This window comes from Falco cherrug, chromosome 4 (assembly GCF_023634085.1).
Source record: "Falco cherrug isolate bFalChe1 chromosome 4, bFalChe1.pri, whole genome shotgun sequence".
Lineage (NCBI taxonomy): Eukaryota > Metazoa > Chordata > Aves > Falconiformes > Falconidae > Falco > Falco cherrug.
In genome coordinates this window covers 82,681,570-82,709,476 of record NC_073700.1, presented here as the reverse complement: position 1 = coordinate 82,709,476, position 27,907 = coordinate 82,681,570, and the positions used below count along the sequence as shown (strand labels likewise).

Sequence of the window (27,907 nt, the reverse complement as noted above, 5' to 3'; positions counted from 1 at the left end):
GGAAATCGGCGGAGGGAAACAGCCATCACCCAAATCCCCCCACACCTCGGTGAGAATGGTTTACCCCACGGCCGGCCCCTGTCAGGGCGGAGCTGTAGGAGGAAGTCACCATGAGGAGCGGAGCGGGGTGGGGGCGGGCGCTGCCGGGCCCGCTGCGGGGAGGGGTTGCGCGGGGGGTACTGTCGTGCCTGGCCCGTCGTCGCGACCGGGCTGCACTCGGCTCGCTGGGCAGCACCGTCCCGAGTCGGCCTTACCGCCTGCGGGAGGCAGGGCGGCGCGATGGCTCCCTCCAGGAGAGGTGACCTGAGCCCGGAGGAGAAGGATTTACTGGCAGTGATCGCCACAGGTGAGCCCGGCTGGGCCCTCGCCCCTCCGTGGCGGTGGGCGGTAGCGCGGCCCCGGCGGGTCTGGCCCCGGCGCCTCCGCCTCCCGGCCCCGGGTGGGGGCGGCTGCCGCCGGCGCCCCTCTCGGCGGAGTCTGTGCGGCGCAGCGCACCTCCCCGGCTGCGCTCCGCCGCCGCGGGCCGGGCCGTGTTGCAGCTCCGGTGGGCCTTGTAGAGCCCGGCCGCCCGCCCCCCCCCCGCCGCGCCGGCCCCGCCGCTTGTACCCCAGGAGGGCTGGCTTTCGCCCCCGCTGCCGGCGGCGTTAGTGGCGGCGGGCGAAGGGCAGGCCCCGGGCTCGGCAGGGCGCCTCGGGTCGCCGTTTTCGGGGGGCCGCGATGCGGCCTTCCAGCCCCCGCCTTTGGGCTCCGGCCCCCTTCGCCTGTCGGGGAAGATGGCTGTGTCGTGGCAGCGGGGGCTCGCTGCCCTCGGCTGGCCGTGCGCGGGCGGGCTGTGCCCCCGGGGGCGCGGAGGGGGGCGCGGGGCTGTACGCTTCGGGCTGGGCAAGGCCAGCTGGGAAGGTTTAACTCTGCCAAGGAAAGCTTACATCTTTCTTACGTCTATTCATGCTGGTAACGGCCGTTGACATTTATCTAATGACTTCTATTAATATGTTGTGCAAAAAATATTAAATAATTTCTTGGGGATAATCCATTGCTTAGGCTGTTACAGATTTCCCTATGTGCTGTTGCCACACCAGGATGTCCTTGCAGACAGGGTGTTCTTAAACTGACAGAATTTGAGCTTGTCCAAGGTATTGTGCACCTCTTATCCCTTACACTGTTTTATTTTTGCATTTCCTGAAAGTGTTGTAGTTTTACCAGGTTGTGGAGCATATGCTTATTGCTGGGGAGCTTAATGTCACACTTGGTGTGACAGTTGGGTTTTGTGGTCCAGCAAAATTAATTTCACAGCCCTGTCTAAAAAGTTATACTCCAAATGATATTTTGAAAATTTGTGAGTACTGTTTGTTAGTTGGAGGTAAACTAAAAATACCTGATATGTATTTCATGCATTTCTATATGTAGTTTTGAGGCAATGTGCACCTGTAAGAAATTATATTTATACTTTTGGGGCTTTACTCTCAATTGTATTTAAATGTTCCTCTGTGTTAGAGACACAAGCATAGGACGGTCTGCAATGACTTTATGGTGGATCAGAATCAGTCTGACTGTAATCAGAGTTTCAGGCCTTCATCTTGCAGACACTTCTGTCTAACTTACCTGATGCTTATGATTAGGGTCATGGGATAATTCAGGTTGGAAGGGGCCTCCGGAGGTCTCTAGGTCAACCTCCTGCTCAAAACAAGTCAGCTACGAGGTCAAATGAGATTGCTTAGGGCTTTATCCTATCAGGACTTGAAAACTTCCAAGGATGGAGGCTGCACAGTGTCTCTGGGCAACCTGTTCTGCTGCCTTAATGGGCTCATCCTGAATGTTTTCCCTTATATGCAGTCTGAAGCTTCTTTTGCTTTCAACTTCTGCCTGTTTTCTCTTGGCCTCCTACCATGCACGACTGTGAACAGCTCCAACTTTAAGCACTAGCAATTCTAGAAGTCTGACTTCCATCAGTTTAGTGTCTTGTTTGGAAATCCTTCAGTGTTTTGTCATACAGAACTCTGAACTTGTAGATGCTACTTTGCTTTGCTTTACTTGCATTAACATTTACTTTGAAGATAACCCCTTGAAGACTTGTTCTTTCTGATGTTTGATCTTTTGCTAAGATGTTCTTCTGAAAACTATTCCAGGTCCTAAGAAGCTTCTCACATGTTTATAATGTATATGGGGGAGCAGGCTAGTTGAAAGTGCCCTGACTGTCAGTGTATTTTACTGGGTATTTATCAAGTGTGTGAGATGACTCAGCTGACTGGCTTTCTTTCTTTAAAAAAAAATCAAAAAAGGGTAAGGAAATCTGTTTAGTATTGTTAAACCACACCAAAAGCTTTATGAAAATAAATTATTTCTACTATTTGTAATGTTTTTTGAAAGAAAATGAGGGAAAACTCATTTGAAGTTGCAAGATTTGCTGAAAATTTGCTGGAATAGCACCTCCTTGTGATACAGTGAAGATGAAGCCTGTCATTAAAATGAGGGATGTAATACTTTTATTAAGTGCATCACTGCTGAAAGAGCTTTGCTTATGATTGAATCAATGATCAGAAGTTTCTGTTAATTTGCAATAAATGTAATTCCCCAAACTTAGACTCTTTTAATATTCTTTTATTTCTATTTGAATGCCTGTTGAAGCTGCATTGGCATTACTGAATAGCTCTTCAATGGGCTTAGATCTGTGGCTTAACTGAAAGAATTCTTGTAGCAAATGGAAAAATCCAAAGTTACAGCCCATTTTTCCTTGCACATATTTTTCTTTTTTTTTCAGACTTCAGTCTACTTAACATTTGGTAGTTTTTAGAAATGTCAGTGGTGGAGCTACCTTGGTCCTTATCCTTTCCACCTCTATTCTCTGTTACCAAAAGCAAATTTCTTCCATTTCTGTGGACCTGGGAGGTAGAATGTTGCAAATTTCAAATTTAAACAGTAAAGATGTGAGTAAATGATAAAGCATGTTTCATTCAGACCAGAAGAGCCTTTAAAATGGGATCATTTCCTTTTGTGAGACTTCAGATAGCTCTTTTGAACATAAGATGCTCCAAAAGAAGTCGAAGTACAGAATGCGTTAAAATGCTCAGTATCATTTTACTTATTCAGAATGGCTCTGGTGCTGTTTATGAAGAGACATATTAGTGTCCTGTTTGTGTGTGTGTGTGTGTAGATATGTTAATTCACCGAAAAATGGATGTTTACATCTAGTGCGTGCTCCCAGACTACTCTTTGATGCTTGGCTTTTAGCATCTAGAACGGAACACTTCATTCCTAAACCTCTTTACTGAGTGCAGTTGATTTATTGGTGGTTAATCTACATCCCAAGTGGTTAATCTACAAAGATTTTGATTCTGATGGGAATGGAACCGAACTTTTTCCTCTTGATTCACAACTTATTCCCTTTCTCTCTCTCTGTCTTTTTTTTTTTTTTTTTTTTTTTTTTTAATTAAAGGAAACACCGAGGAAGCTGGAAGGCTACTGGGCAGCAAGAATGTCCGTGTCAATTGCTTGGATGAGGTACAGCAAAACTGTACAAACGTTATGCTGGGGGTTCAGCAAGGAAAATACTAGGTCTGAAGGGCTTCTTGTTGTTAAATAGCATTGCTATACAGACTCCGGGAAATCAGAGTTACTCTGAAGATATTTCCAGCCTGCAGCTGAGTAATGAACCTTCGAAGAGCTCTTACTTTTTTTTTAAAAAAAAACAGTTTAAAGATTAACGTTACTTTCATTACTACACTGTTTTCTCTCTGAAGTTCCAGCATGAACTTTGTTGTCTGTAAGGTAAGATGAACACTGCAGCAGGACACGTGGAGATGCTTCCTGACTTATTGTCATGTTCACCAAACTGTAGTCCATCTGCTTAGATAGCAGCAGACTATCTGGATAAAGAATACCTGTCCCCACATCACGCTTGCAGCTTATCACCCAAAGCCTCATCTTTGCAGAATCATAAACATACTTGGAGAGTGAGCAGCTAGGTCATAAGTGGAAAACACACTGTCCTTTGCAATGGCACATGATAGACAGGTAAAAGATAAAAACCTTAAGTGCTGTCTGAAGGTGGGAGGATGCTTGTGGAGAAAGGAACCTTGTGTGATGTTCATACCTATTTACTCTTTTTCTTTTTGCAATGTCTTTTTTAAAGCATGCAACAGTAATATGAAGTGTTAACATGGAAGCAAAACTAATTGCCCACCATGCATGTTAGATCAAAGTGTAATTTATCAATTTAGATGTCAGTTTGTGTTTTTTCCCCAGTGTTACCACTTCATAGGATCACTGATAAATTCAGACTAGAAGGCACCTCAGAAGCTGAGGTTCAGCTTCTCAGTTGAAGCAGCTTCAGCTCTGAGGTCAGATGAGATTGCTCTGAGCTTTATCCTGTCTGGCCTTGTAAATCTCTAAGGATGGAGTCAGCACAATATTTCTGGGCAACTTTTCCACTGCTTTACTGTGCTTACAGTGAAAATGTTTCACCCTTGTGTCTGAACCTCTGTTTCATCTTAGGCTTATTGTCTCTTGCCCTTGTGCCACTGTAACGCAACAGTTTGGCTTTCTCAGTGATCTTTCTGTAGGCACTGGCAGGCTGCTGTTGGGTACCACTAAAGCCATCTCTTCTCCAGGCTGAACAAGCCCAGTTCCTGCATCCTCTCTTCACTGCACAAGTACTAAAGTTCTCACCATGTCTTGGTGGTACTTCACTGAACTTGCAGTTTATCCATGTCTTTGTTGTACTGGAATGCCCCAAATCGGACAGGGTATTGTACATTTGGTCTCACGAATACTGAATGGAGGAAAAATATGGAATATTGTTAGCCTTTTTTTGCGCTGCCAACAGATCCATTTTCTGATTGTTCTTAAATACAGTTAAAATATTTAAACCTTCATTTCTAATGGATGAATTTCAAGAAGTTTCTGACAAACTAGTCAAACTAAGCTTCACTGTAAACTTTAAGAACCCATGATATATGTAAGTATGTTTGCAAGTGTGCTTTATTGCACGGACTTTAAAAGCTTTTTTTTTTTAGTATGATTGTTGAACTAGTGCTGAATGACTGCACACTTGATGTAGTATTAGTGCAACATGCAGGATTACTGTTGAGAGGGTATGGTTTATTAGTAGAATCCATAACTGACTGGTGCCTCAGGCTATTGTTAAAGAAGAACAGTATTAACAAGACCTGTGTAATGCTCACACCTGACTACACTCAAGGCACATAAGATTCAAAAGTTCATGCAATGGACTTCTTGTAGTCGTCTTTTTAATCCCCAAGAGTAGTGTGTAATGGTGGATATTGATCAAGAAAGGGTTCAAATTTGTTTAGGATTCTTAATCCGTCAGTCTTGTCAAGTTTTAGAATTTTTCTATTTTAGACCACTTTCCTTCTAATGTTTTATTTTAATGGAATCATTTATGTTGGAAAAGACTTTTAAGACTGTAGAGTCCAATCTAGCATTGCCAAGTCTGCTACTAAACCATGTCCCTAAGTGCTACATCTACACACCTTTTAAATACCTCCAGGAATGGTGACTTGACTGCTTCCTGGGCAGCCTGTTCCAATGCTTGACAACTGTTTTGGTGAAGAAATTTTTCTTAGTATCCAGTCTAAACCTCCCCTGATGCAACTTGAGGCTGGTTTCTCTTTTCCTGTCACTTCTTACTTGGGAGAAGAGACTCTAATATCTATGCATAGAGTTTGTGAACCCCCGGTTAAACATTAGCTTCATCTGTTACTGAGCATTGCCCCAATGGCAGACTGCTTTGAATGCATCAGGTTGTATTTTCTTCCTCTTATACCTTAGCTGTTGATCCTGAAATTCACTTATTATTTATATTACTACTGTTACTTATTTCGTTAATGTTAAGAAGTGAGGAAACAGCCCTGAAAATTAAATGCTTAGATACTGAAATGGAAGTGCAATTCAGTTGTGAACGAGGAACTAGTTTAGTTCCTTAAAGCCCTTTTTACATGAGGGAATCCACAGAATGAGCACAGGTTTAATGTAGTTCTGCTTCTGTTTGTGGTACAGTAAACATGGCAGTTTAATAATTTCCACAAGCTGGAGAATCCACAGCATTCAGAAGCAGACTGTTACATACTATGCTTCCTGATATTTAAAAAATAAAAATGTAAGATGTTCCTTTAACTTTTTGTTTGACCATATATTCTAACTGCTTAGATCTGTGTTCTTGTAGATTACTGACAATTTGCAATCTTTTCTCTATGTACCTTTAGACAAGGACCAAGTCATATTTTAACATCTTCCAAATGCATTGACTTTTTAAGTACCTTGCCTAAAGTTATGTTTCTTCAGCAACTGAGCTATAATCATAGCTGTTTTCCAAATCCTTTCCAGTTGTTTCAGCTGCTTCCTTCAAAAATGTAGGCATGAGCTGGACACAGTATTTCAGCATTGCTTGTGCTGTTGTTACATGCGCTTAAGCAAATAGACTTCGAGGAGCAATTTTTAATTTTTTTTATTTTTTGTCCTGCCCATGTGCCAAGACTTACTCGCCCTTCACCACCTCCTATTTGCAGTGCTGTCCTGGGAACAGTAGGTCGCTTGAAAGCAGAGTAAGATCCCTTTAATTAGATTCCAGTCTGCCAGAAGGTTGTAGATATCCAGCAGATAGTCCTGGGTTTTTTTTTCCAGCATCCTTTCTGACCAAATCCATTTTTTTGTTGTTGTTTATTTCTTGATTTAGGTAGTCAAAGAAGGGAAAGGTTTTAGGCTTAACTGCTGTCTTTAAGAAAACAAAGAAGTATATACCTCTTCCACAAAACTTGTCTTAGCAGTTTGACTCTGGCAACTTTACAGCTTCAGGGGTATTTAACTCAGGTGTTCCAAAATATTAGGACAAATAGATGGACAATGGAAGTAGATGCAAAATAAACACAAATATATTTCATTTAAATGCACACTGCTTTCTTATTTTTTGTCCTGTTCTAGATGGAGTGGTTGCTAACTTGGATACATAGCATGGAAGAAAGCGTTCAGGAATTTTCTTTCCCCTGGGAGTACAGAACTTGCACATAGTGTTGTGACTTCACAGTGGCAGTTTGCTGACTTTAACCCCATTCATTTGCAGGGTGTGGCTAAGAACTTTCATATTATTATGGAAAGGCAGAGGAAGCACATGGGTTTTCTAACTGTGGAAATTTTTCAGTCATGTTGGTAGCTAAAGTTGCAAAAAAACACTGTAGCACTATAATCCCATATTTTCTGCAGATCAAGCAGAGAGACTTGACCTGAAAAGGCTTCATAGTTTTTCTGTATTTAAAATAATTTTGAGGTCATTCATAATCTTACGTAGAGAACTATTATTTGGTATTTAGCAGCATTGCTTTTTTCCTCTAGTTTGGTAATTCAGCTGTTCACTTTGTAATAAAATTAGTCTTTTAGAAACAGTCCACTTCTGTATGCTAATTACAGAACTGAATACTTTCTGTGAATTACAGCAGCAGCCTGCTTATTTGTGTATGAGATGTGTAGCTTTACTTATACTGATTATGTTCAGTAGGTGGTTCTTCAGTTAATCTGTCTTGCTATTTCAGTGTGAACTACCTATGCTAGCAGAAAATGCCCAGATCTTTGGCCTTTATTGAGAAGAGAGTGTTCTGTCTTTGGATGTTTTTTACATAATATTTCAAAATGCACAAACTAAAGAAAATTCAAGAGCTATTAAGAATTATCTGGTTTCAGTTCAGGTTGCTAACTGATGTAGACTTTAACTTCTCATCGCTGCAGATGAACAGAAAAATCATCAGAGGAATCTAATGTATTACATATGGAAAACCAACAGCTCAGCAGGTTGACTATAAAGGAGGAGAACTACAGCTATGATCAACACTGACAGAACAGTATTTCATATTCTCATTAGTTTGTACTTGGCTATAGCTAAAATCATGCATGCATGTATCTGTTGACCTTCCAAATCCTGCTTGCAGTAAGTTTAAGATGGGTAAAGGAAACCTTATTCAAAAGCATTAAGAGTTAAATTTCTAAAAGCTTTCTACCAATTAAATGTCAAGTCATGTATTTCTAGACTAGCAGCATTCAGTACCATTTCTGTGAAAAGTCAAGATGTTCTTACAGTCAAATTCCAAATACCTACCTGAACCAGTCTTAATGAGTTAGTCTAATTCCAGTAGTGTTCTTCCTTTTTATTTAGGAGAGATGATTTTGAAGACACACATCAACTAGCATTTTTGTGTTCCTTGTGGCACCTGTTCTTTTTGCATCATTTCCTTTTTAGTAACTTCTCAAATAAAATCCAAACCTACAGTCTATGTGTTTAGTTTGTAATTTTCTGAACTAATAGAACTGGTATAGTTGCCTTGAATTTAAAGAATAAAATACGGTGTGCTTTCTATGTTAATGTGGGGCTGGGTTCCTTGTTGCAAAATGAACTGGGAAGGGAGAGGTGGATGCTTTAACACTGTCAGCATAAAAGTATCTACAGCAGTTTTTCAGCTATGATTTTTACAGCCCTTTCCCACTCTACTTAGGTAGTTAGTATTCACACATGCAATGTAGTGGTGTACCCTAATACCTGCTGAGGGAGCTGCCTCAGTGTGATCCAGCCTGTGTGTGCATCTTCTTGGCCAAGTTTCCACAGTTGAGAAGATGGACAGAGCGAGCATGAGAAGTGTAAAAGACTGAGAATGTTGGGACCACTTGGGTTCCTGTTTTCTCTTGGGTAACACAAGTCTGTGGCTACTTCAGTAGTAAATCATCAGTGCATTAGCCACAAAACAGTGGCTTTTTAAAACATACATGTATCACGTCTGTGTTTTTACACAGTCAGCATGAGTGTTTAAATGCTGGCAACATAGTTGGTTTTTCTGCCAAATATGCACAGGTGCCTGGAATGTGAGATCGTCTGTGATCATTTTGTTTCGTTTGTCCCAACTCTTGTTCCCTAGCCGTGCTGTGCTCCCCAGTTCCTGTGTCAATGAAGGCTGAGAAACAATGTTGAAAACATGCCTCATAGTTCCTAGAAGGGAGAAGGTTGCTTTTGCAGTTCGTTATCTTTATAAATTTGGGGTTATCCATCCTGTAGAAGTGCATCCCAGGTGCTGAAGACAGGCCTGCTTTCTTCTTCCCCCACATGGCAGTGCAGTCCAACAACTCCCTGGTTCTGGTACTCGTCTGTCCCTCCTGCCACCCCGTGTGTTCTTTTCTTCCCTTGTTAGCTGATTCTGTAGTATTTTTGTATATATATTTTTTTTTTTCTTCAGTTGGTTCCCCTACAATGGCTGCATTAGGTCAATTTAGCTCTTGGAATCCCATCCCTCAGTCTGCTTCTGGTGTATTTTCCACATCAGGAACTGGGAAGGGTGGTGCGTAATGGCTGGGCTGGCTGTACCGTGAGGCAGAGCCCTGTTATACCAGGCAGTCCTTGTTGGCTGATGAGCTGAAGAACCTGGTCAAGGGAGGTGCCAAGCAATTTAGGGGCACTGCAAACTCTGTTCCCCTTGTACAGTCGGACTTACAGGGAATACTTGCAACCCTGCAGAAGACAGGAGATGTTAATTTTCTTCCCTGTAAACCATATAGCATCCCTGCAAAGTAAACAAGAAACTGGGAAGGGTTAATTTTTGTCCTAGGGAATGAGGTTAGAAGACTTGCTCTTTGGTTGGAAGAATGTTACATAGTAGGTGCTAGAAAATTGATTCCTCATCCTGTGTTCCATACTGGAACAATAAATAATTTATTTTCTCTGTATGCTTAATAAACTGTCTGCTAGTTTAGCCTTTTAAGTATGTTGTATCGACAATCCAAGTGTCATGTGTCAGAAAACAGACTGTTGCTGGACCCGTCTTTCACATGCAGCCCGAGTATTTGTAGTCATTTCAGTTTCTGCATAGGGACATAATAGAGGATACCAAGTCTTCCACAGATAAGCTTGTGTCTAGCCTGTCCTTTTTTGTTTAATCTGATTGTGAAAGACTGCTATTAGTGTGACTTTAAATCAAATTTTCTAACAACTGTCCATTCTGCTTGATACGGTTTTTTTTGATTCACACCACAACAGCCTGACACTTTAAAAACTTAATCAAAGGCTTTTAAGAAAAGTTTCCCAGGAGGAGAGGATGACAAAAAAAAACCACCAAAAAGCAAACAAAAAAAATATCCCAAAACCAACCCTTTCCTTTGTCCTACAATCTTCAGACAGATCTTTTAAAGTTAAACAGCTGGCATTCAAGATATAACCAAACTTAAAGTCATTGTTTTCTTAAGTTCCTTCTCCAGTCAAAAACCTGTGTTCATATCCCCTTACAGCAGTCCTTTTGTGGCTGCTAAAGGAGATGAATCTATACTATGACACCAGACTGGATTGGCCCATGAAAATTGCTGTCAATGAAATATAACATAGCATAATAATATAATATAATATGTTGTATATATTAGGATAGAAGGCCTTTACTTAACTTTTGTAGAACCACAAATGAAACCTAGTAAAAACAGTCACAAATTTTTTCATGTTTGTGAAGTGATCTCTTCAGATCTTTCATTTCTTTAATGGTAGCTTATATTGCAATTTACCAAAATGTTTTGGGTTACTAAAATATAATGCATCAGGTAATTGTTTTTTGTTGTTTTCAGTTAGGATGGGGAATAATTAAAATGATACTCAAAAATTGTTCTTAAATTTTAATTTTTGCAATTTCTCTCACATCTAGGAATTTTTTGAAAATTATACAGGTGAATTTAAACTCAGTTGTGTTTTATTCTATCAAAAATTGAAATGAGAAATACAGTAAGGTGCAATCTGACAATTACATTATTTCAGTGTGTCACCTTACCGTGCTTTTAGAGAGCTGCAGTAGCGGTGTACATGGGTGTATTCATGCACACAGCCTTAACCTGCAAAAAAAGGAAGAAAACACCATTTTGATTTTCTTCAGGGACAACCTGAAGCATGCTGCCTCGTATTCAGTGTTAGGGAATGTTCTTGGGCAATTACTCTGTCTTGGCTGGTGAACATGAATCCTGACTTGATGTTAAGTGAAAAATAAACATATTGGAAAATATATTGGAGAAAGTGTATCAAATTCTAAACATGGAATGTCATGCGATTTTCTCAGACAGAAATGTGCTTCTCCCTGCTCTTTGAGAGGGAGAGAGCCTGCACTAACAACAATTCACCCTAGTTCTGAAAATTTCCCCTGGGGTTTGCCAAGCTTTGTGTTTATAATCGCACCAGTGCAACTCTAATAAAAACTCAGTGCCTCCCTTGCTGAAGCTAATACTTTTTGTCCTGGTGCAGGTTATCAAAAGGCAAGGTTTGACGCTGTGTGGTTGTTAAAGTCCAGTTAGAGCTGTGTCTTTACAAGGGCTTTCAGAGCTCTGGCTGATGTAAGATCACAGGCACAATACCAAAAGGGTGGGTAAATGGGAGAGAGGAGGATAGCACAATTGCTGGTAATTATGACTGAAAATGAGCAAGATGGGTTTCAGAAACTGCAAGTCGTCATAATGGCAGAAACAAGAGCCTATTCCTGAGTTTCTCGTTGCTTAGGGTATAATGCAGGGGAGAAAAGAAATAACTTAGGAACCTGATAAATTATCTAAAACAAGCTTTTCCCACTAGCAGAAGCATTAGTTGACTTTCACACTAAGCCTTGTACAAAAGGTCAGTGACAAATTAGCTGTAAATGGTTTTAATTCCCTCAACAGTAGTCTGTTTTCAAATATATAGCACAGCATAATCAGAACATTGACGTGGAAATGGAAAATCTACTTGTTTGTAACCACATTTTTTCACAAAGATTTTCCTTTGCTGTTGCTAACTTCAATATTACGTGAGGGTTTGTTAATTATACTGAATGTGTATGTACAAGTAAAAACTATCAATGGTATGAAAATCGAGAGATATAACTAATCCTTTTTTGTATGCTCCTTCCTTCCTCTTTCTTTTGTAGCATGGCATGACCCCGTTAATGCATGCAGCGTACAAAGGGAAAGTAGACATGTGCAGATTGCTCTTGCGACATGGAGCTGATGTTAACTGCAACGAACATGAGCATGGATATACTGCTTTAATGTTTGCTGGACTTTCAGGTAACTTCTTGCTAAACTTAGATCACTGATTTTTATGACATTGATGGGTACAATTTGCCATAAATTAATAATTTAAAGGAAAATATTGATATGTTTTTATTATTTAGGTTTACTGTTACTTATATGAACCATGCAAATATGTCAAGACCAGTAGAATCATCAGGACAGGGGAATAGGAGAGCTGCTGTTCAGGCTTGGGATCTTTTTTCATATAAAAATTGATTTTGTTCAGTGTTTTGAGGCATATAGTCATTCTATACTTTGTCCTGTTTGCTACAGAACTCAAAACTCAGTCTTCTGTCACTGTTTTCTTGTGCAGTGGGGTACATTGTTTAATTATATTGTGTTACACTGAAAAAGATGTTGCACCAAACCACCTTTTTTAAGACTACAAGTCATTAGCTTTTAGTAATATTTGAGGCTTACCAAATCAATCCAGTGTTTTTCAAATTTTGCCTTTCTTCTATATTATTCTTAGAATTATCTCGTTGGCTTTTAAGAATTTATTTAGTAAGTTTTAAAAACCATGTTTTCTCAGTTTAATTTTCCCTCACCTCTTACACTTTCATTTTTTTCTCATGAGAGTACTTATAGCTGTATATATCTTCTGTCTCTAGTGGTGGTTTGCAGCTTTTCTCTTGCTGTTATTTTTCCTGGATGAAATGAACAATTATTTCCTTGAGTGAGAAAAAGACTCCATTAAAAAATATTAGGTGTGGTAATATTAGGTTGTTTTAAGTATCTGCTTTACTAGGCCACTTCCCAAAAAAGGAGATTCGAGGGAGGTAAGATTGCTTAGCAGGTTGAGTTTAAACTCTGGCTTCTTTCATCATAAATATAAAAAAAGAAAGGCCTGTGTGTGTATATGAACGTGAACTGGATTGTCAGATTGCTTTTCTGCTAAAACTTTGGTAAAAAGATTTGGAAATTTTAGTGTTCTGTGGGATTGAGCAATACCAGAGCTGCAGCAGATAGATGGGAACAAACTCTTAGAGGTTGTTAAATGACTGCAGCTTTATGGAAAATGCTGGATTTTTACCAGTTTCTCACAGCTGAGCTTTTAACTTGTCATCCTGGGCTCAAATTCTTCTGAATGTTGACTTTAAGGTCTGTTATCTGTGAATGCAAAAGGTACATGAGCACTACTGACGCAATGCCTTTGTTTTTAAATCAGAAACATTCATTTCCATCTGCCACCCCCTTCTTTTTTTTTATATTCACTTTTCTGTACTTAGCATATGCACAAAAACTGATAAAGAAAGAATACCTTTGAAAGCAGAACCAGGAAGAGCGGTGACAAATGTCCTTATTAGTCTCTGAAGGGCACCAATTAAGTCATCTAATCTTCCCATCAAATTTTAGCTTAATTTTATTTGGTATTTAGCCCAGTCTGAACACCCAGTTCCCGCTGTGGAGAAAGGAACAATCTGTTCTCTTCTCTATGCTCCTGCTACATAATAGTACTGGATTTGTTTTTCTTCTTAGAATAGCAAATGTTGTAGTTGAACTGTCAAACTAGATTAATAGAATTTTCTTCTATACTGCTATCCAGAGGGACCAAGTTCTAGTGTAGTTACATGTATATGACTCCCATAAGCTCCCTGGGAAGGTGAATGTGCATTACAGGCAGCAGAGTTATACCCTGCCTGAATTGAGTTTTTACTTTGATTTGACTCTCTGGAACCATAAATAAGGAGGCAGCACTGTGCCTTTCTGTTAATCTGTTCTTAAAGTAATGGCATTAAGAACATTTCCCACAGTGTTATTCCGGGTCTTTAAGAAATTCACTCCTTGTTTTTCTACAGTATAAAGAATTAAAACTTTGTTCTCTCTCATTCCCCATATTTTCCCCCCAAATTCAGGAAACAAAGAAATCACCTGGATGATGTTAGAGGCTGGAGCAGAGACTGATGTTGTCAACTCTGTGGGCAGGACAGCAGCTCAGATGGCTGCTTTTGTGGGTAAGGTGAAAGTCTGTTATCCTTTACTAAATTTCTAAAGGAGTTAAATGTTAGCATCTGATGCTTTTTATTGGAGAAACATTATTTAATAACCTGTTCTGAACTGACACAGTTCAGCTTTTTTCCACATCTCATCCTGTAACAAGAGTAAATTTGTGTTCTATTTCCATGCTTTGTTTCATAAAAGCATATATGATCTCATTTGTAAGAATAGATGATGCTGTTCTCAAAGTGTGTAAGTATTTGCAATGTCACCACTTTTCAAATAGTAAGAGGAAGCTGGTAACGTTTGAGGTATCTGAAATGCAGTACAAATTGGAGCTTCCTTTGTGGGAAGGAATGAATTTAGTGCTAGGAGTCAGGAACTCTCATCTGAGCTTCGCCACTAGCATGCTGTGTGCTAGTGGTCAGTCACCTGCTGCCCTTCTCCCTCTGCATTTGGGAGAGGGAGGTGTCTCGGAACCTGTTTGGAGGTAGTCAGTACTTCCTGGCCTGAACTTCACTAGAACAAGATAAAAGATTTGTTATTCCAGTATGCTGTGTGATCCTGGGCAAAACATGGAACCAGGCTTTTTTTCTGTTATGTTTTTTTCTGAACCCTTTTTTATTTCTTTACCTGCCTTGACAGTGCTGGGTTTCCAAATACAGCACTTTATTTCTAGCAAGAAGGTATAATAAAATATTACTAGAAACAATGGAGTCGTTTTAAGGACAGCTATTGCTGTCCAGATGACCTTCCCAAAAATGAGGACCAGTATTTTCTCCTCAACACAACTGTCTCATATTGCTTAAACGTCTGAGAACCCCCTTGCAAGTCCATTAGCTTTTCTGGATTCAAGAGCCTACCTTGCCATTTAGATTAACTTCCTTGAAAAGCAAGTTAGTGCGGTTTCAATTTGAATCTTGCCTCATTCTGTTCTTTTAAAGAGGAAAAGATTGACATTGCTCACTTGAGGTTTAACCGGCAAAACCTTAACTATTAACTTAATATGTCAGAGAAGTTCACTCCTATTATTTATACCTTTGATTAGGAGTATCTTTTCTGACGTGATGCTGAATTGAGTTGTTGGTGAGCTGGGAATGTTCTCTCTGACATAATTTTGGAGAATTCTTGTTTAAAATCTCATCACATTACCAAGATAGAATAAATATTTTCAGGCATACTGAGGTATGCTACTTGTAACAGTCTGAACGTTGGAATCCATTCCCATCCTTTTTTATTCTCTGTCCAATCAACGTTAATTCATCTGTCTGTGTGTGGGAAGTGAGGATACTTCGTCCCCTGTCATTTGTCTTACACTGTGCTCTGTTGGCTTAGAACAGTCTCTTCTAAAACAGTGAATGGTTTTAAATGCTGGAATTTGGTTGGCTGTGTTGTCTTCTACTAATTAATAAGGTTAGTGCCAAGATAAATCAGTCAATTTAAAGAATATGGTGCTGAACTAGAGAAGCTAAATTTTACTTTCCCTTTAGCCACGTAATCCATCATATTGTCAGATGTAGAAAACAAGAAGGGGGTGCAACTTCTCTCTTGTTAATTTCATCACAGTCCTTTTTTTGGTAAATTTTAAGCATGTTCTGTTTTTATAATTTCTCCCAATTTAGGTTAATACACTACTGCCTGTCTGAAAACTTACAAGTCTCAATGCAAATATCATTAATTTCTGAAAATACAAAGTGGAGAGAACTTCTCTGGAAAGATTTTAACACCAGTATAAGACTACTAGTATAGTAGTACTTTGGGTAAAAATACCTATTCACTTAGTTTTGGCTTACCAGGGAAAGAGGATGTGGGAAGGGGACAGAGTTCTCAAAATGGAATTTCATGAAGTCATTTCCTGCTGAGAGTCAGTAATTTACACTTAACTGAACATAAAAGTTACATACAAAAGAATGGCGAGAGTTGCCTGTAACCAGTGCTAAGCTCCTTGTGGGTAATTCTCACCTGTATTGCTTATATTAGATTTGGGGTTGGTCACTTGGTTTTTTGTTATTATTTTAATTCATTGGTGATTTTTTTTCTTGTGTGCCTTTAGGTCAACATGACTGTGTGACTGTCATCAACAACTTCTTCCCACGTGAAAGGCTGGACTACTATACTAAACCACAAGGCTTAGATAAAGAACCAAAACTGCCAGTGAAATTAGCTGGGCCTCTACATAAAATTATTACTACTACTAACATGCATCCTGTTAAGGTGGACTAATATGTAAATTGTATGTGTGTGTTGGCATGGGAACTGTTTCTTCATCAGAAAGCATTCAGCTCTTTTGAGAGTCCAAATGAGATCAAAAGCATTATCAACTAACTCAGATACTTCTGAAAATGAGGAAGAATCAGGCTCAACATTTAGACATGATTAAAAAATGAAGCTATTTCAGTGTTTATATACACCAGAATCTTGAACTAAGACCTTTAAGTGGAGAGATTCTTATTTTTTACATCAGTGACCATAAGCTGCTTTCTTTTTTGGCTTTCTTTTTTTCCTCACCTCATTTGAAGTGGGAACATAAAACAATTTCCTGTCTTAACAAAATCTCATTGTTCTTCCAATGCTTATCTCAGCATGTATCTTCCTACCTTCATCACTGGTTCAGCATAGTAACGTCTACTGCTACTGCTGTTTCTCAAAGTATGCACAAGAGACTGTTATTTTTACTTCCTAGTCTGTTTGCTGAAAATGTCTCTTATGGTTCATACTGAACTACATGCCAGTGTAGTTCAGGGAAATTAATACACCTAGCTTCAAAGACAAATTCCTTGGGCTTGGCATTCAAAGTCAGGAATTTGTCAACAGTTGCCAGCCAGGTATCTGCAGTACATACAAACAGTAATGCACCGGTGGCAGCTGATTTAATGAGCAGAGTATACAGTTTCCTCTTAAAATGGTTAGTTCAGTGCATTACTAGTCTACCTGAAGTACTCCAGGTTTATGTGAGATTGATGTGTCCTGTGAAACTGCTTAGATCGTACAAGTCTGGTTTATTTTAGATGGTTAAAAGGAAAGAGCTTCTAGAACAGTGTACGGTAATTTCTGTAACTGTTTCTTTTGAAATGCTTTTGATTCTACAGGTCTTATTCTGAAACAAGTCCTTACTGGTTTTAATATCATTCTTTAATTTTAAATGTTTCTTGTCTGGAAACTGTGAATTACAGTATGCAAAATAATAATACTAAATAATGACTGAAAACAGCGGAATTATGAAATAGCGATATTAAATAAAGACTGAAAACGGGAAAACTGCATAAGATGGAAGTAGAGGAATATTAGAAACTCGGCTGAAATTTAGCTACAATGAGCTATATAACCTTTAATGCTAATGCACGAGTTTAAAAATACTAGTTCCTTACTAATATATTTTATTTACTTAATATTATATAATATTATACATATTTACTATATATATTAGTTCCTTACTAATATATTACATTATCTTTACTTTTTCTTATAGATCGTGTTGCTGGTAAAAGAGAACCCTCTATTGGCCGAAGTAGAAGCACTGCAGAAATGTTACAGGGTTCTGGATCTAATTTGTGAGAAATGTATGAAGCAGAAAGATATGAATGAAGTACTTGCTATGAAAATGCACTACATCAGTTGCATCTTCCAGAAATGCATTACGTTTCTAAAAGAGCGAGAGGATAAACTAGACGGATTTATCAAAAGGTACGTATTCTACAGAGAGGTCTGAAGGCATATGTATGAACCAGCTTTACAGATATCGGCAAAAGACAACTGTAATTATAGATTGAATTGCCTTGGCTAAAGGCTATGCCAAGTAAATTTTGAAATAATCCTGGCTGCAGTCACTTCAGGGTGGCACTGACTTGCTTTTTTCTGTCTGAATTGGCATTAGCCGTTCTCGGGGTACAAAGGAAACATTCCTAGAGTTTCAGCTCCCTGCTGGAACTGGTTAGAGCTTGGCAATCACACATACACTATGAAGCAGCAGAGAGCAACATGTGGTGGAGAAAAGAGGGAGTGACAGGCTTGAAAAAAGAATTTCTCAGTGCCCAGTACAAATCATCTGGGAACATTTCTCTGGCCATTTTGCTCTCCAGCAGTCATACAGGGTGGGATTTTTTTAAAAACACTTTAGCAACCGAGAACTGCAAATCCCACTGGCTCTGGGTGAGACGTGGGACTCTTGAATCACTTAGATCTTTGGAATCTACTTGGTTACAAAACCAGCCGCTTGATCTTAAGTATCAAAGTAAGTGGCCATAGACTTTAGTGGATTTCTTTGAGATACTGAAAATAAATTACAAAGTCAGCTTTCACGTACTGAAATTGCATAGTTCATCAGTGATCCATATAAAAAACTAGGAGCTAACTAGATAAATATAGAGGCATCAGGACTATAACATATTATTCAAGTACTACCGTGCATTCCTGAGTGTTTATTTTTACGGTGCTCATTTTTAAATACAACAAAGCATTTTGCTACTTTAGTCAGATGTAGATACTAGTCTGCCTGTAGATGATGATTTTTCTCTGTGTGGTTGAATTAGTAAGTAATAGTTTCAGAGCATACATTTAGTTACCTTATATTTCATAATGATTTTGCATTAGAATAAAAATAATTAATTTGCATTTCGAACACTTTTACGTATGAGGTTGTCGAATTATTTTGGATTATAATTCTCTGTAATTTGAAAGAGGACAGAGTACAACATGCTGTGTATTTGTTCTTGAACATTTAGTATGTGATTTCTTATTTGACTTCGGTTTTCAAAAATTTAGTCTCTTGAAAGGAAGAGATAAAGATGGTTTCCCTGTATATCAAGAGAAGCTAATTCGAGAAAGTATCCGAAAGTTTCCTTACTGTGAAGCTACGTTGCTTCAGCAGCTCGTGAGAAGTATTGCTCCTGTTGAAATAGTAAGTTCTTCCTATGAAGAAAATGCTTTCTAAGCAGCTTGCGTAGTAAATTCAGTTTAAACGATGCCGTCTTTCTGTTTCTCAGCTTCTGCAATGTATTAAGTAAAGGTTTTTGATGTCCCTGATCCCTGGCAAACTGGAATTTTATTTTACATACTACAGGAAAATGCTCTAAAATACTTCAATGAGTATTTTTTTCCTGTGCCCATAATGATTGCTTAAATACCTCAGCTTTTAAAGAAAGCTGAAACAATTTTTTTCTTGTCTGAGTTTCTTTTCCTACTCTGGGATATCTATTCAGTTTTTCTTTGCCAATTCACTTTTACAAATTGTAGTTTCAGACACAGATGAAACTCATTTTGCATTCCTTTTTCACAATGTCTAAATTCAATTTAAGATTGAATAATTTGCTAGGTTTGTATTTCTAGTGTACATGAAAAGTTAGTAATATATGATGGTAGAAATAGAAAAAACATTCTGTGAAGCTCTTTTTATCACAGGGAGGGGCAAGATGATGCAATGTAGAGCAAAATGTATATCTACATTAGGAACTCAAAATTATGAGTAAAAAATCTAGTTTCAGTTTTCCACTGAGGCCTCCGCTAACACTCTTCATTATAGTACTATTAATTACTTCATAATGAATTTTACACAAGTTACTATTCTTTTTTAAGAATGTTCTTTCTGGTCTCTGAGAGCTAGATGTTATATGCACTTACACTGGGGAGGTGGAACCATTTTGTGACGTGTTTGGTTTATGCTGAGAGAATTAAAAATAGCCTCCATCTTAAGTGGCGCCAAGTCCACTAAAATGTCCTGAGGCTTAATGCAATCTCTACTGTTTGTCTAAGCCAGAAAAATAAACAGTGTGAAAACATAAGCCATCGTGATGCATTAAGACTTGCTTTAGAGTAAACATTTTCCTTCCTGTCCCTTCTTTCTTCGAAGAGCTTGCAGTCTTTTCTGCCTTTAAAGACACACAGTTTGTTACATTGGATTTCTGTCCATTATGCAGAACTAGAAAAGAGGAGATGCTATAAATTTTTATTTGTCTGGAGGCCTTTGACCTTTGGCATGCACAATTACTTGGATTCAGTCTGGGCATCTCAGCATTGTCATAGTAGTTATGATCGTGCATATTCCATGGCAGTCTTAACAGTTTAAGGATTTACGTAGAGCTGGAGCAACCTGGCATTCTTTTTATCTAATATTTAAATCATTGCCCAAAAGAATAGTCTTAATATATGGCTACCAGTAAAAGATACAAAATCTTTCTGTGTGTATTGCATGGGAAAGATACTGCAAATAACATCTAAATAATAATATGCAAATAATCGTTCTTGAGATGTTACGTTCTGACCATTTGGTCTGTAGCATCTGAGTACACTGAGCGCAACAGTGCAGCAGTGACAAGTAAAATACCTTTCTTAGTGCCAGCACTGAGACTAATCTGCGCTGCTGCGTATGATCCACAAGTAGGTGACTGTGTGTAAAGAACACTGACTTCATTAATAATTTACAGAGTAAAAAAATGGTAATTTTTATCTTCCCTTCTACAGAAGCGAAGGACTAAGTTAACTATATAAAAAAAAATTATCTAACCATATAAATGTTAAGTTGTGCATGTTAGTTGAACTTCCAAGACTTAGTTTTGTTCTTGCAGCTACAGCATCTTTACTGAGGCTGCAGCTGGCTGGTCAGAAGCTTCCATTGCTTGTTTTGTTTTTCTCTTGTGTGTCTGTTTTCATGATGGTGTTGGTTTTTAGTCTCATTATCACCTTTTGTCTTACCTTTCAGGGTTCTGATCCTACAGCGTTTTCTGTACTTACGCAAGCTATTACTGGCCAAGTGGGTTTTGTGGATGCTGAATTCTGTACAACTTGTGGGGGAAAGGGAGCAGACAAAAGATGTTCAGTATGTAAAATGGTAAGAATCCATAAACAGTTACAATGAATCACGAAAAGTAGTGCTACTGAGGTGCTGAGGATTTTGAATGGTTGTCTATTTACTGTGTAGACTTAAGAGGAACAGCATGTATGCCTGCACTGAAAATATGTAAGCCATCTACTTACGGGAGAGATGCCTGAAATACACAAGTAGGAGTATTTGGATTTCCAAGTGTGTATGTTTAAGAATGAAGAAAGAGTAAAATTTCTGGATGTCCAGTATTAACAAACAATCTATTCTTTATAGATTTTTATATAAGTTAGAATCACTCCATGTGACCTTACAAATTGCTTAAAAATACTATTAAGTACTAAACGTAGAGGGATTTAACTTGGTACACTAAGAAATGCAATAATACTGTATATTTTTTTAGTGCATGAAGATGAATTGATAGCTCTGGTAACTTTCAGGTGATGTACTGCAACCAGAACTGCCAGAAAATGCACTGGTTTACCCACAAAAAAGTCTGCAAGACCCTGAAGGAAATTCATGAGAAACAAGAACTAGAAGCTGCCAAAGAAAAAAGGAAACAAGAAAAAAAGCAAAAGAAAGGTTAGGATCTGTAGTTTACTTGCTGAAACTAATGCTGCGTTAACTGCATCACAAGGAACAATAGTAGTAAGTCTTAAAGTCTCTAACAGCTGAGTTTGAAAGAAAAATCTTTCTTGTAACATACCTGCACTTGTTAGAATTCCGGTCTTTCAATTTACAAATGCTGTGTACTTTCTAAAATCTGCTTTTTAATGCTAGAGTTACACAGGTTTCTACAGCTAAACCATTCTGAATTACACTGCACTGTTTCAAAATCTGAGTCTAAAAGTCATGCAGAAGTTTCATGCTACTCTACCTTTCATTGGAAGAGTGTTAGGACAAGTTGGATAATAAGCAAGCAGCCCACTCCTTCCAGTTGCAAAGGTTAATGCAGATGTTAACTCTCCTGTAGTACTTTCTTCTTCATAATCACAGGATCAAGTTAATTTTGTTGTGTACTTTGAATGTGAGAAAAGAAAGCATTAGTCTATGAACTCTTAATGGCATTTTTCTGCCTTCAGTAAACAAATAGGTAATACATAATAAGAGAAAAAACACAGTATCACACACATACACCCCGCCCTGCAACTTACTCTGATACAATGTCTCTGTAAGTGAAATAATAGGAAAGTTGGTGAAATCAGTTTCTCTTTTACAACTTAACTAGATTCCCCTTCCCTTGTTTTTAGGATTGTGGAAGTGCACTGGACAAATCACACTTGTCTTACAATGGTAGTATTTTTCACTTTAGCTGGGCTCCAAAAACTATAGCAGGATATAAATTAGTTATTGGTGAAGTTTTCGACAGCTTCCTGTGATGATCCTATTACAACAAGAGTTGCTGTTGCATGGGATCAAGATGACTGCGGAAGCCGGAGGCAAGGATACTAGAAACCCCTGGATACATTGCGTACCAATACAGCAAAACATACTGAGCTGCGAGCAGCGTGATGCCTTGCACTGGTGACAAATACAGCCGTTTGCAGATTCACGAACAAGTTAGTGGCCAGGTGCTGTCCTCTTCAGAGGGAGAGACAGGATCTTGGTGGATGGCTCTTCCCCTCCCTGCCTAAAAAGGGAAGCTAACATCTTTTTTTGACCTGTTACTGCTGCACTATCTGCAGGTTAATCTTCATTAACTTCTTCAGATATATAGCCAATGTGTTGTACACCTTATCAGATCATGTATTGGTAGCAAGACCGTGAATTCATCCTAGCTTCAAGTCACCTTCTGAATGGTGTTGTATCAAAGCTCTTCATGCCAACAGCAATTTTATTTCAAAAAGCTAATAACACCCCCTACAAATCCTATATATGAGGGGGGAAAAAAGGTTTAAAAATCCCACAGCTGCGACTATAAGCAAAACAAAGAGTTTAAGACTTTCCACTGTACAAGGGTGAGTGTTAAGGAAGTCTGTGCTTCAGCCTGTGCTTAAGGCAGTTGGCTCCATAGCAAAGTAAGACCTTGACAGGGCTTTGGCAGTGTTGTGGCTAGCTGGGACAGCGTTTTAAGCGGGCTATCAGTCATAACAGAACAAGAAACCAAGATTAACTACTTCTGAAGGTGCCTGGGCCCCCAATTAGGCTTTCCCTTCTTTCTTTTCATAATTACTAGCACGCAACCACTACTTAGCAGAATCAGGGCAAAAAGTTTTAATTTTTTTTTTCTCCCAAAAAAGCTTGAAAAGTAAAGGTGCAGCTGATTCTGTTCCGTGCAGTCAGGTTATAAATTTTAGGATGACTCACTTCACCCACAGTTCGTTGTGGTCAGCTGTTCATTAGCAAATAGCTTCGGTCTTTTACATGCAAAAATGCTTGTTGTGTAATCATGTATATGCCTCTTTCTTTTTATTTGCTTTTTTTTTTTTAAGAAAAACAAAGCCCACCTGGACTCTGTGTTTAAACAGCCTGCAGCTATTCTTTGAAAACCTAACTGTAAGAACAGTGTCAATGAAGTATGTTTGAATTGAAAGTTACAATAAATGTAGCGTCCTACTCTGTTTCTTTATATATTAAAAAGAAATGTGGCAAAATAGAAGTTAAATTATTGACAGCTTTGTGTAGGGTTAGTTTCAGAGTAGTCTTAGACCAACTTAAGCAGAACTCAAGTGTCTTAGGTCTTTTTTTGATGAAGCTTGGTTTGATCGTTTCTGTAATTGATGCAAAGTTTCCTACTGATTATTATTCTTCAATAATAAAAATCTTTGCTTGCAGATGAACTCATTGTTTACTGATGATGTGATATCTCTTTTGTTTAGATGAAGCGCAACTAGTAGAGGGTAGTTCTACAAGTGAAGAACAGTCAGATCTTGGCCCAGATGCTACCAAAGAAGTGGATACAAATCATGCTACTGACCAAACTGAAGAACCTGAACTTACCAAAGAGATGGAGGCACTAGCCCTGCACCCTGGAAGTCCACTGGAAAGTGAGACCGGCTTAGCTGACATCACTCTTCAAAAAATTCAAGATTCTGAGGAGTAACAAGGGGCTAGGAAGGGACTAAGAGTTCGGGCTATGTCCCTGTACCTCAAGGGTCCTAAGGAATTTTTAATGCTGACCATGTCTCAGTTCTTACAGCATGGCTTATGCAAGACTCCCTTTGAAAAACAGCATGTCTCTGTTCATCATGAGATGAAATACTGGCTGATTTGTGTATCAGTACTTCAGGTTCCGCTGTAGATTGTCAAAATAGGTATGTATTATATGATAAAAACTAGAGTGACTTAGAACCATCTGTAAGTATACCAACAGTAAGCATAGTAAAAAACTCTGAGTATCTGTGGTTAGTCAACCACTTAGTGAAAAATACAAAGCATTTGATTTGGATTACTCATGTTTTCAGAACCAGAAAGTTATTTTAGTTGGGTTTTTTCTGCAAGTACACAGAACTGTAGTTAAAAGCATCAAGAAGCCAACTGCTAAATTACTTTTTTTACATCACTTTATGAAGCTTTATCTGAAGGAATTCAGTAGCAGTTAAATTTCTGAAATACTTGCCTGAATTCTCAACTCTTCATGACATTACTGTAAATAATTTTTGACTAGTGAGTGCACAACAGTAGTGTCTATTTTGTGGTAATTTTATTCAATGATACTGCTGTTTCAGATGTCTGGAGCTGACTGAAACGTGTGTTTCAACAGAATTATTTCACTGTTGGTTTGATCAAAAATATTCCAAGTTTATTGAAGTCTAGTGAAGGAAAGAACAGAATGACTTAAAATATTTTGACTGGCAAGAATAATGGTTTCTAAATTTCAGCTTTCAGGTAAAGATACCTTCAAGCACACTGGGATGTTGCTTATGAATTATTTCATAAATGTAAAAAGATGCTTAATATTGTTCATGCTGAACCTGGTCACAGTGAATTAGATAGGAAAATTCATGTGTGGATTGATTCAACTGGGATTTCACTTAGGCTTGCAACTAAATACCACATCTAGAAAATAGCTTCCCTTAACTATGCTGTTCTCACTGAGATTTACTACTGCGTCTCATGAAACGAATGGGAATGCCACAACTGAAAATACCACTTGCTGCATAAGGATGGCAAAACCTGAGATTCTTTAATTGTTGGTTGAATAGCTGGTGTTTTGAATATGGCAATATCCTTCAGCTTAGAGGAATAAGGCCCATCCTCAAAGCAGAAAAAATGCTATTCATTTTTTTACTATCTAATATATTGAAAATTTTTGTTTAATATTCTGAAAACTGTAAGAGCGAAGATACATAAATGCACCTGTACAGGGAACGTACCTGTGTTTTTATTTCAAGGATTAGTAAACTGTGAATAATAAAGGGAAGTTTTTTTAAAAGAAGGGAGCTGTGTGGCAATTCTGTTTACTGCATCTGTAATGCCTGTCATTGTCGGTGACATTCTCATTTGACATGCGTGGGCCTCGTAACTCGGTATCCAAGTTTAATTTCATGACGGTTGGCAAGCAAGAGATGCGTGCTTCAGCCTGCAGTAAGGAGTCACGATGTAGTCACTGTCCACTCTTGGATCTGGGAATGCAGAAGTGCTTCTGCTACCCTATTCTACACATCTGGGGCTTACGGGGATGTGTGGCTCTTTAGGGTTTCTTTGAAAATCCCAGCTCTTTAGGGCAAATGGTTCAGGATTTCAGAACTGTGGTAGAATCCATAGCACAAATCCTGCTTTCATTCTGCCAGCCAGCAGTTTTTCTTGATAAAGAAGAAAAGCCCACACCATAGGAAAGAGTATGAACATTGGAAATAGGTGTTAAAGTGTGGGATTGTTGATGCAGATTATGGAGTTGCATTTGTTCTCCTAACTTGAAAAGTCGGAGGCCACTCACTTCCCTGTCTTTGCAATGAGTCTCAGGAGAGTCAGGGTCCTGGTGCACACTGAGCTCCAGAGCTTCCCCTGCCTGCCTTAGCTTGAGCTGGTGACAGCTCTTCTGTTGGAGGATCATGGTTGATACGTCCTGCAGAAACCTGGGGTAATGACTAGCTCTCTTGCATAATCAGGAATTGGAGGAAACATCTTGTGACATGTTACTTATAAGGAACTTGAAGTAGAATGAAAATTCATATGCAATTTACTGATGCCTTAAGCAAGGTTTTAAGTGACAAGAGGGCTGTGGATTGCAAAGCCAACAGACACGCTCTTGCACCTTCAAGGGTGCGTGATTCGAAAGACCTTCCTGCCCTCCGCTAGGAAAAATGGAATTCTCACTTCTCCAGCTGTTTTGCTAGATAGAAGGACATAGCAGCTATGAATCTGTCTAGCCTGCTTCATCACAATTCTTGCTCCCTGGTTTACTTTTAGGCTAAGTGTCTTTTACTATCAACTATCTCTTCATCTTGGGAAATCTGATTGAATTAAGAATATATAAAAGCTTCTGAAACTGAGCACATCTTTTAGTGAACTAAACGTTGCATGTTCAAATCACTTTAGATTTTTGATGCAAGTAGGTTTTCAACGTTTTTCTTCATCTAACTAAAAGGGAGTTTTCAGCAAGATTTGCAATTACCTTTGAGTATTTCTTCATATATAATAATCAACGTTATCTTTTTTCAATAATGGCTCTAAAACAGACTCAAACCTTTTGACAAAGTTCAAACGGATGAGTATGTGGAAAGCGTTGCGTTTTAAGAAAGGTGGACACGGCAGTCAGTGATTCTACTGATTGTGGCTTATTGGGCAGCATCCAACGTTTACAAACTACAAATGTGAACAGGTAGCAAACATAATGAAGAGCTTCTGAATGCCATGGTAGGTTTTTTCGTTGTTGTTTAATATATGTATTCCTGGGACACCTGTATGCAACAGTGGGAGGGCCAAAAAATCTAAGAGGTTTTGATGACTTTTCACCATCAAAGATTATATATACATATATATAAAAATCACCTCATTGCCTTCTCTGAGCCCATTTATACCCTCAAAAAGATTACAAGAAGTCATGTTAAAATTCTTCAACAGTTACTCCTGTAAAATACGTATTTTCTTTTCAAAATCTATATTCTTTGGGGAAAATGTTAAATTAGTTGTTAAAAAAGAACCTGTAATAATTTTTTTGAAGTTGAAACATTGCATTGCAGCATTCTCTGTGCAGAAAACTGAAACAATCCTTCACTTTCATTTTTCTTTAATCTAAAGAAGACAGGGCAGGAGTATATCCAGGCCAGAAATACTGGGCCTCTGATTTGATACAAAAATTTCAAATCAATGAAATTTACTCTGAAATGACATTTCTTACTACGTTTGTCTAGTTCCAAGTGGGATACAGTCTACTTTCAGAGAGAATCTCTTAAATTCAGCCTTTTCTATGTCTATTATGACATGTAAAATCTACAGGTTCTGGGATTGTGAAATTGCTGCATAATGATTACATCATCGACTATGTCCATGAGCACAGTCAGCTGTCGGAGTTCAAAAGATTCAAGACAAACTATGGATTACACTCAGTAAATCCTAATGGACAGTTACTTAAAGAGGATCTCTTTAAGGAAACATGCTAGCTGAAGCTTAGTTTGGCCTAGCTTCTCTGTAGACTGATTCAATTTGAGAAATTAAACATTCTCGAAACCTGATCGAAGCCAAGATGTTGATCTACCTTTTAAATCACAAAATTGAGGCTAATTTAAGGGCATTTACAATATGTGTGGAACTTTAAGCAAGAAAAATAAGGAAGGTGAAATCAAAAAGTCAGGAATCTAACATCAAAATATCAAAAAAGTGAAAGGAATTATGAGATGTAACAGAGATGAAGTCCTGTATCTGGGATGGAGTAATCCGAAGCATCTGTCTGGGACTGCTGAAAACGTGGTCTAGTGGAGGGTGTCCCTGTCTGTCTCAGGGAGTTGGAACTAGATGATCTTAAGCTCCCTTCCAACCCAAACCATTCTATAATTCTATCAAAAAGACCTGGAGGTCTGGAGTGCAGGCAGCAAGCTCACCTGCAGCCAGCAGTGAAGATAAATAGTGACAACAAAAGTCTAATATATCCAGCAGATCAAAGGTGTAACTATGGCACTTGGCTTGGCAGTTGCTAGGCCACATCCGGAATAC

At 38.6% G+C, this 27,907-nt stretch overlaps 1 protein-coding gene across 2 annotated transcripts; it reads left to right on the top strand.

The window, feature by feature from the left end:
* The first annotated feature begins 126 nt into the window (after nucleotides 1-126).
* On the top strand, nucleotides 127-25,190 carry ANKMY2 (ankyrin repeat and MYND domain containing 2). Of its 2 annotated transcripts, XM_005445109.4 has the most exons (10): nucleotides 127-346; nucleotides 3,434-3,498; nucleotides 11,916-12,054; nucleotides 13,917-14,015; nucleotides 16,052-16,212; nucleotides 17,468-17,682; nucleotides 18,760-18,895; nucleotides 20,693-20,821; nucleotides 21,253-21,394; nucleotides 23,632-25,190. In XM_005445109.4, the coding sequence occupies exons 1-10, from the start codon at nucleotides 280-282 to the stop codon at nucleotides 23,853-23,855; spliced, it is 1,377 nt and encodes a 458-aa protein (XP_005445166.1). In that variant the 5' UTR covers nucleotides 127-279; the 3' UTR covers nucleotides 23,856-25,190. The 2 variants fall into 2 exon arrangements, with proteins under 2 accessions (XP_005445166.1, XP_027669571.1); XM_027813770.2 differs by lacking the exon at nucleotides 3,434-3,498.
* The last annotated feature ends 2,717 nt before the right edge of the window (nucleotides 25,191-27,907 follow it).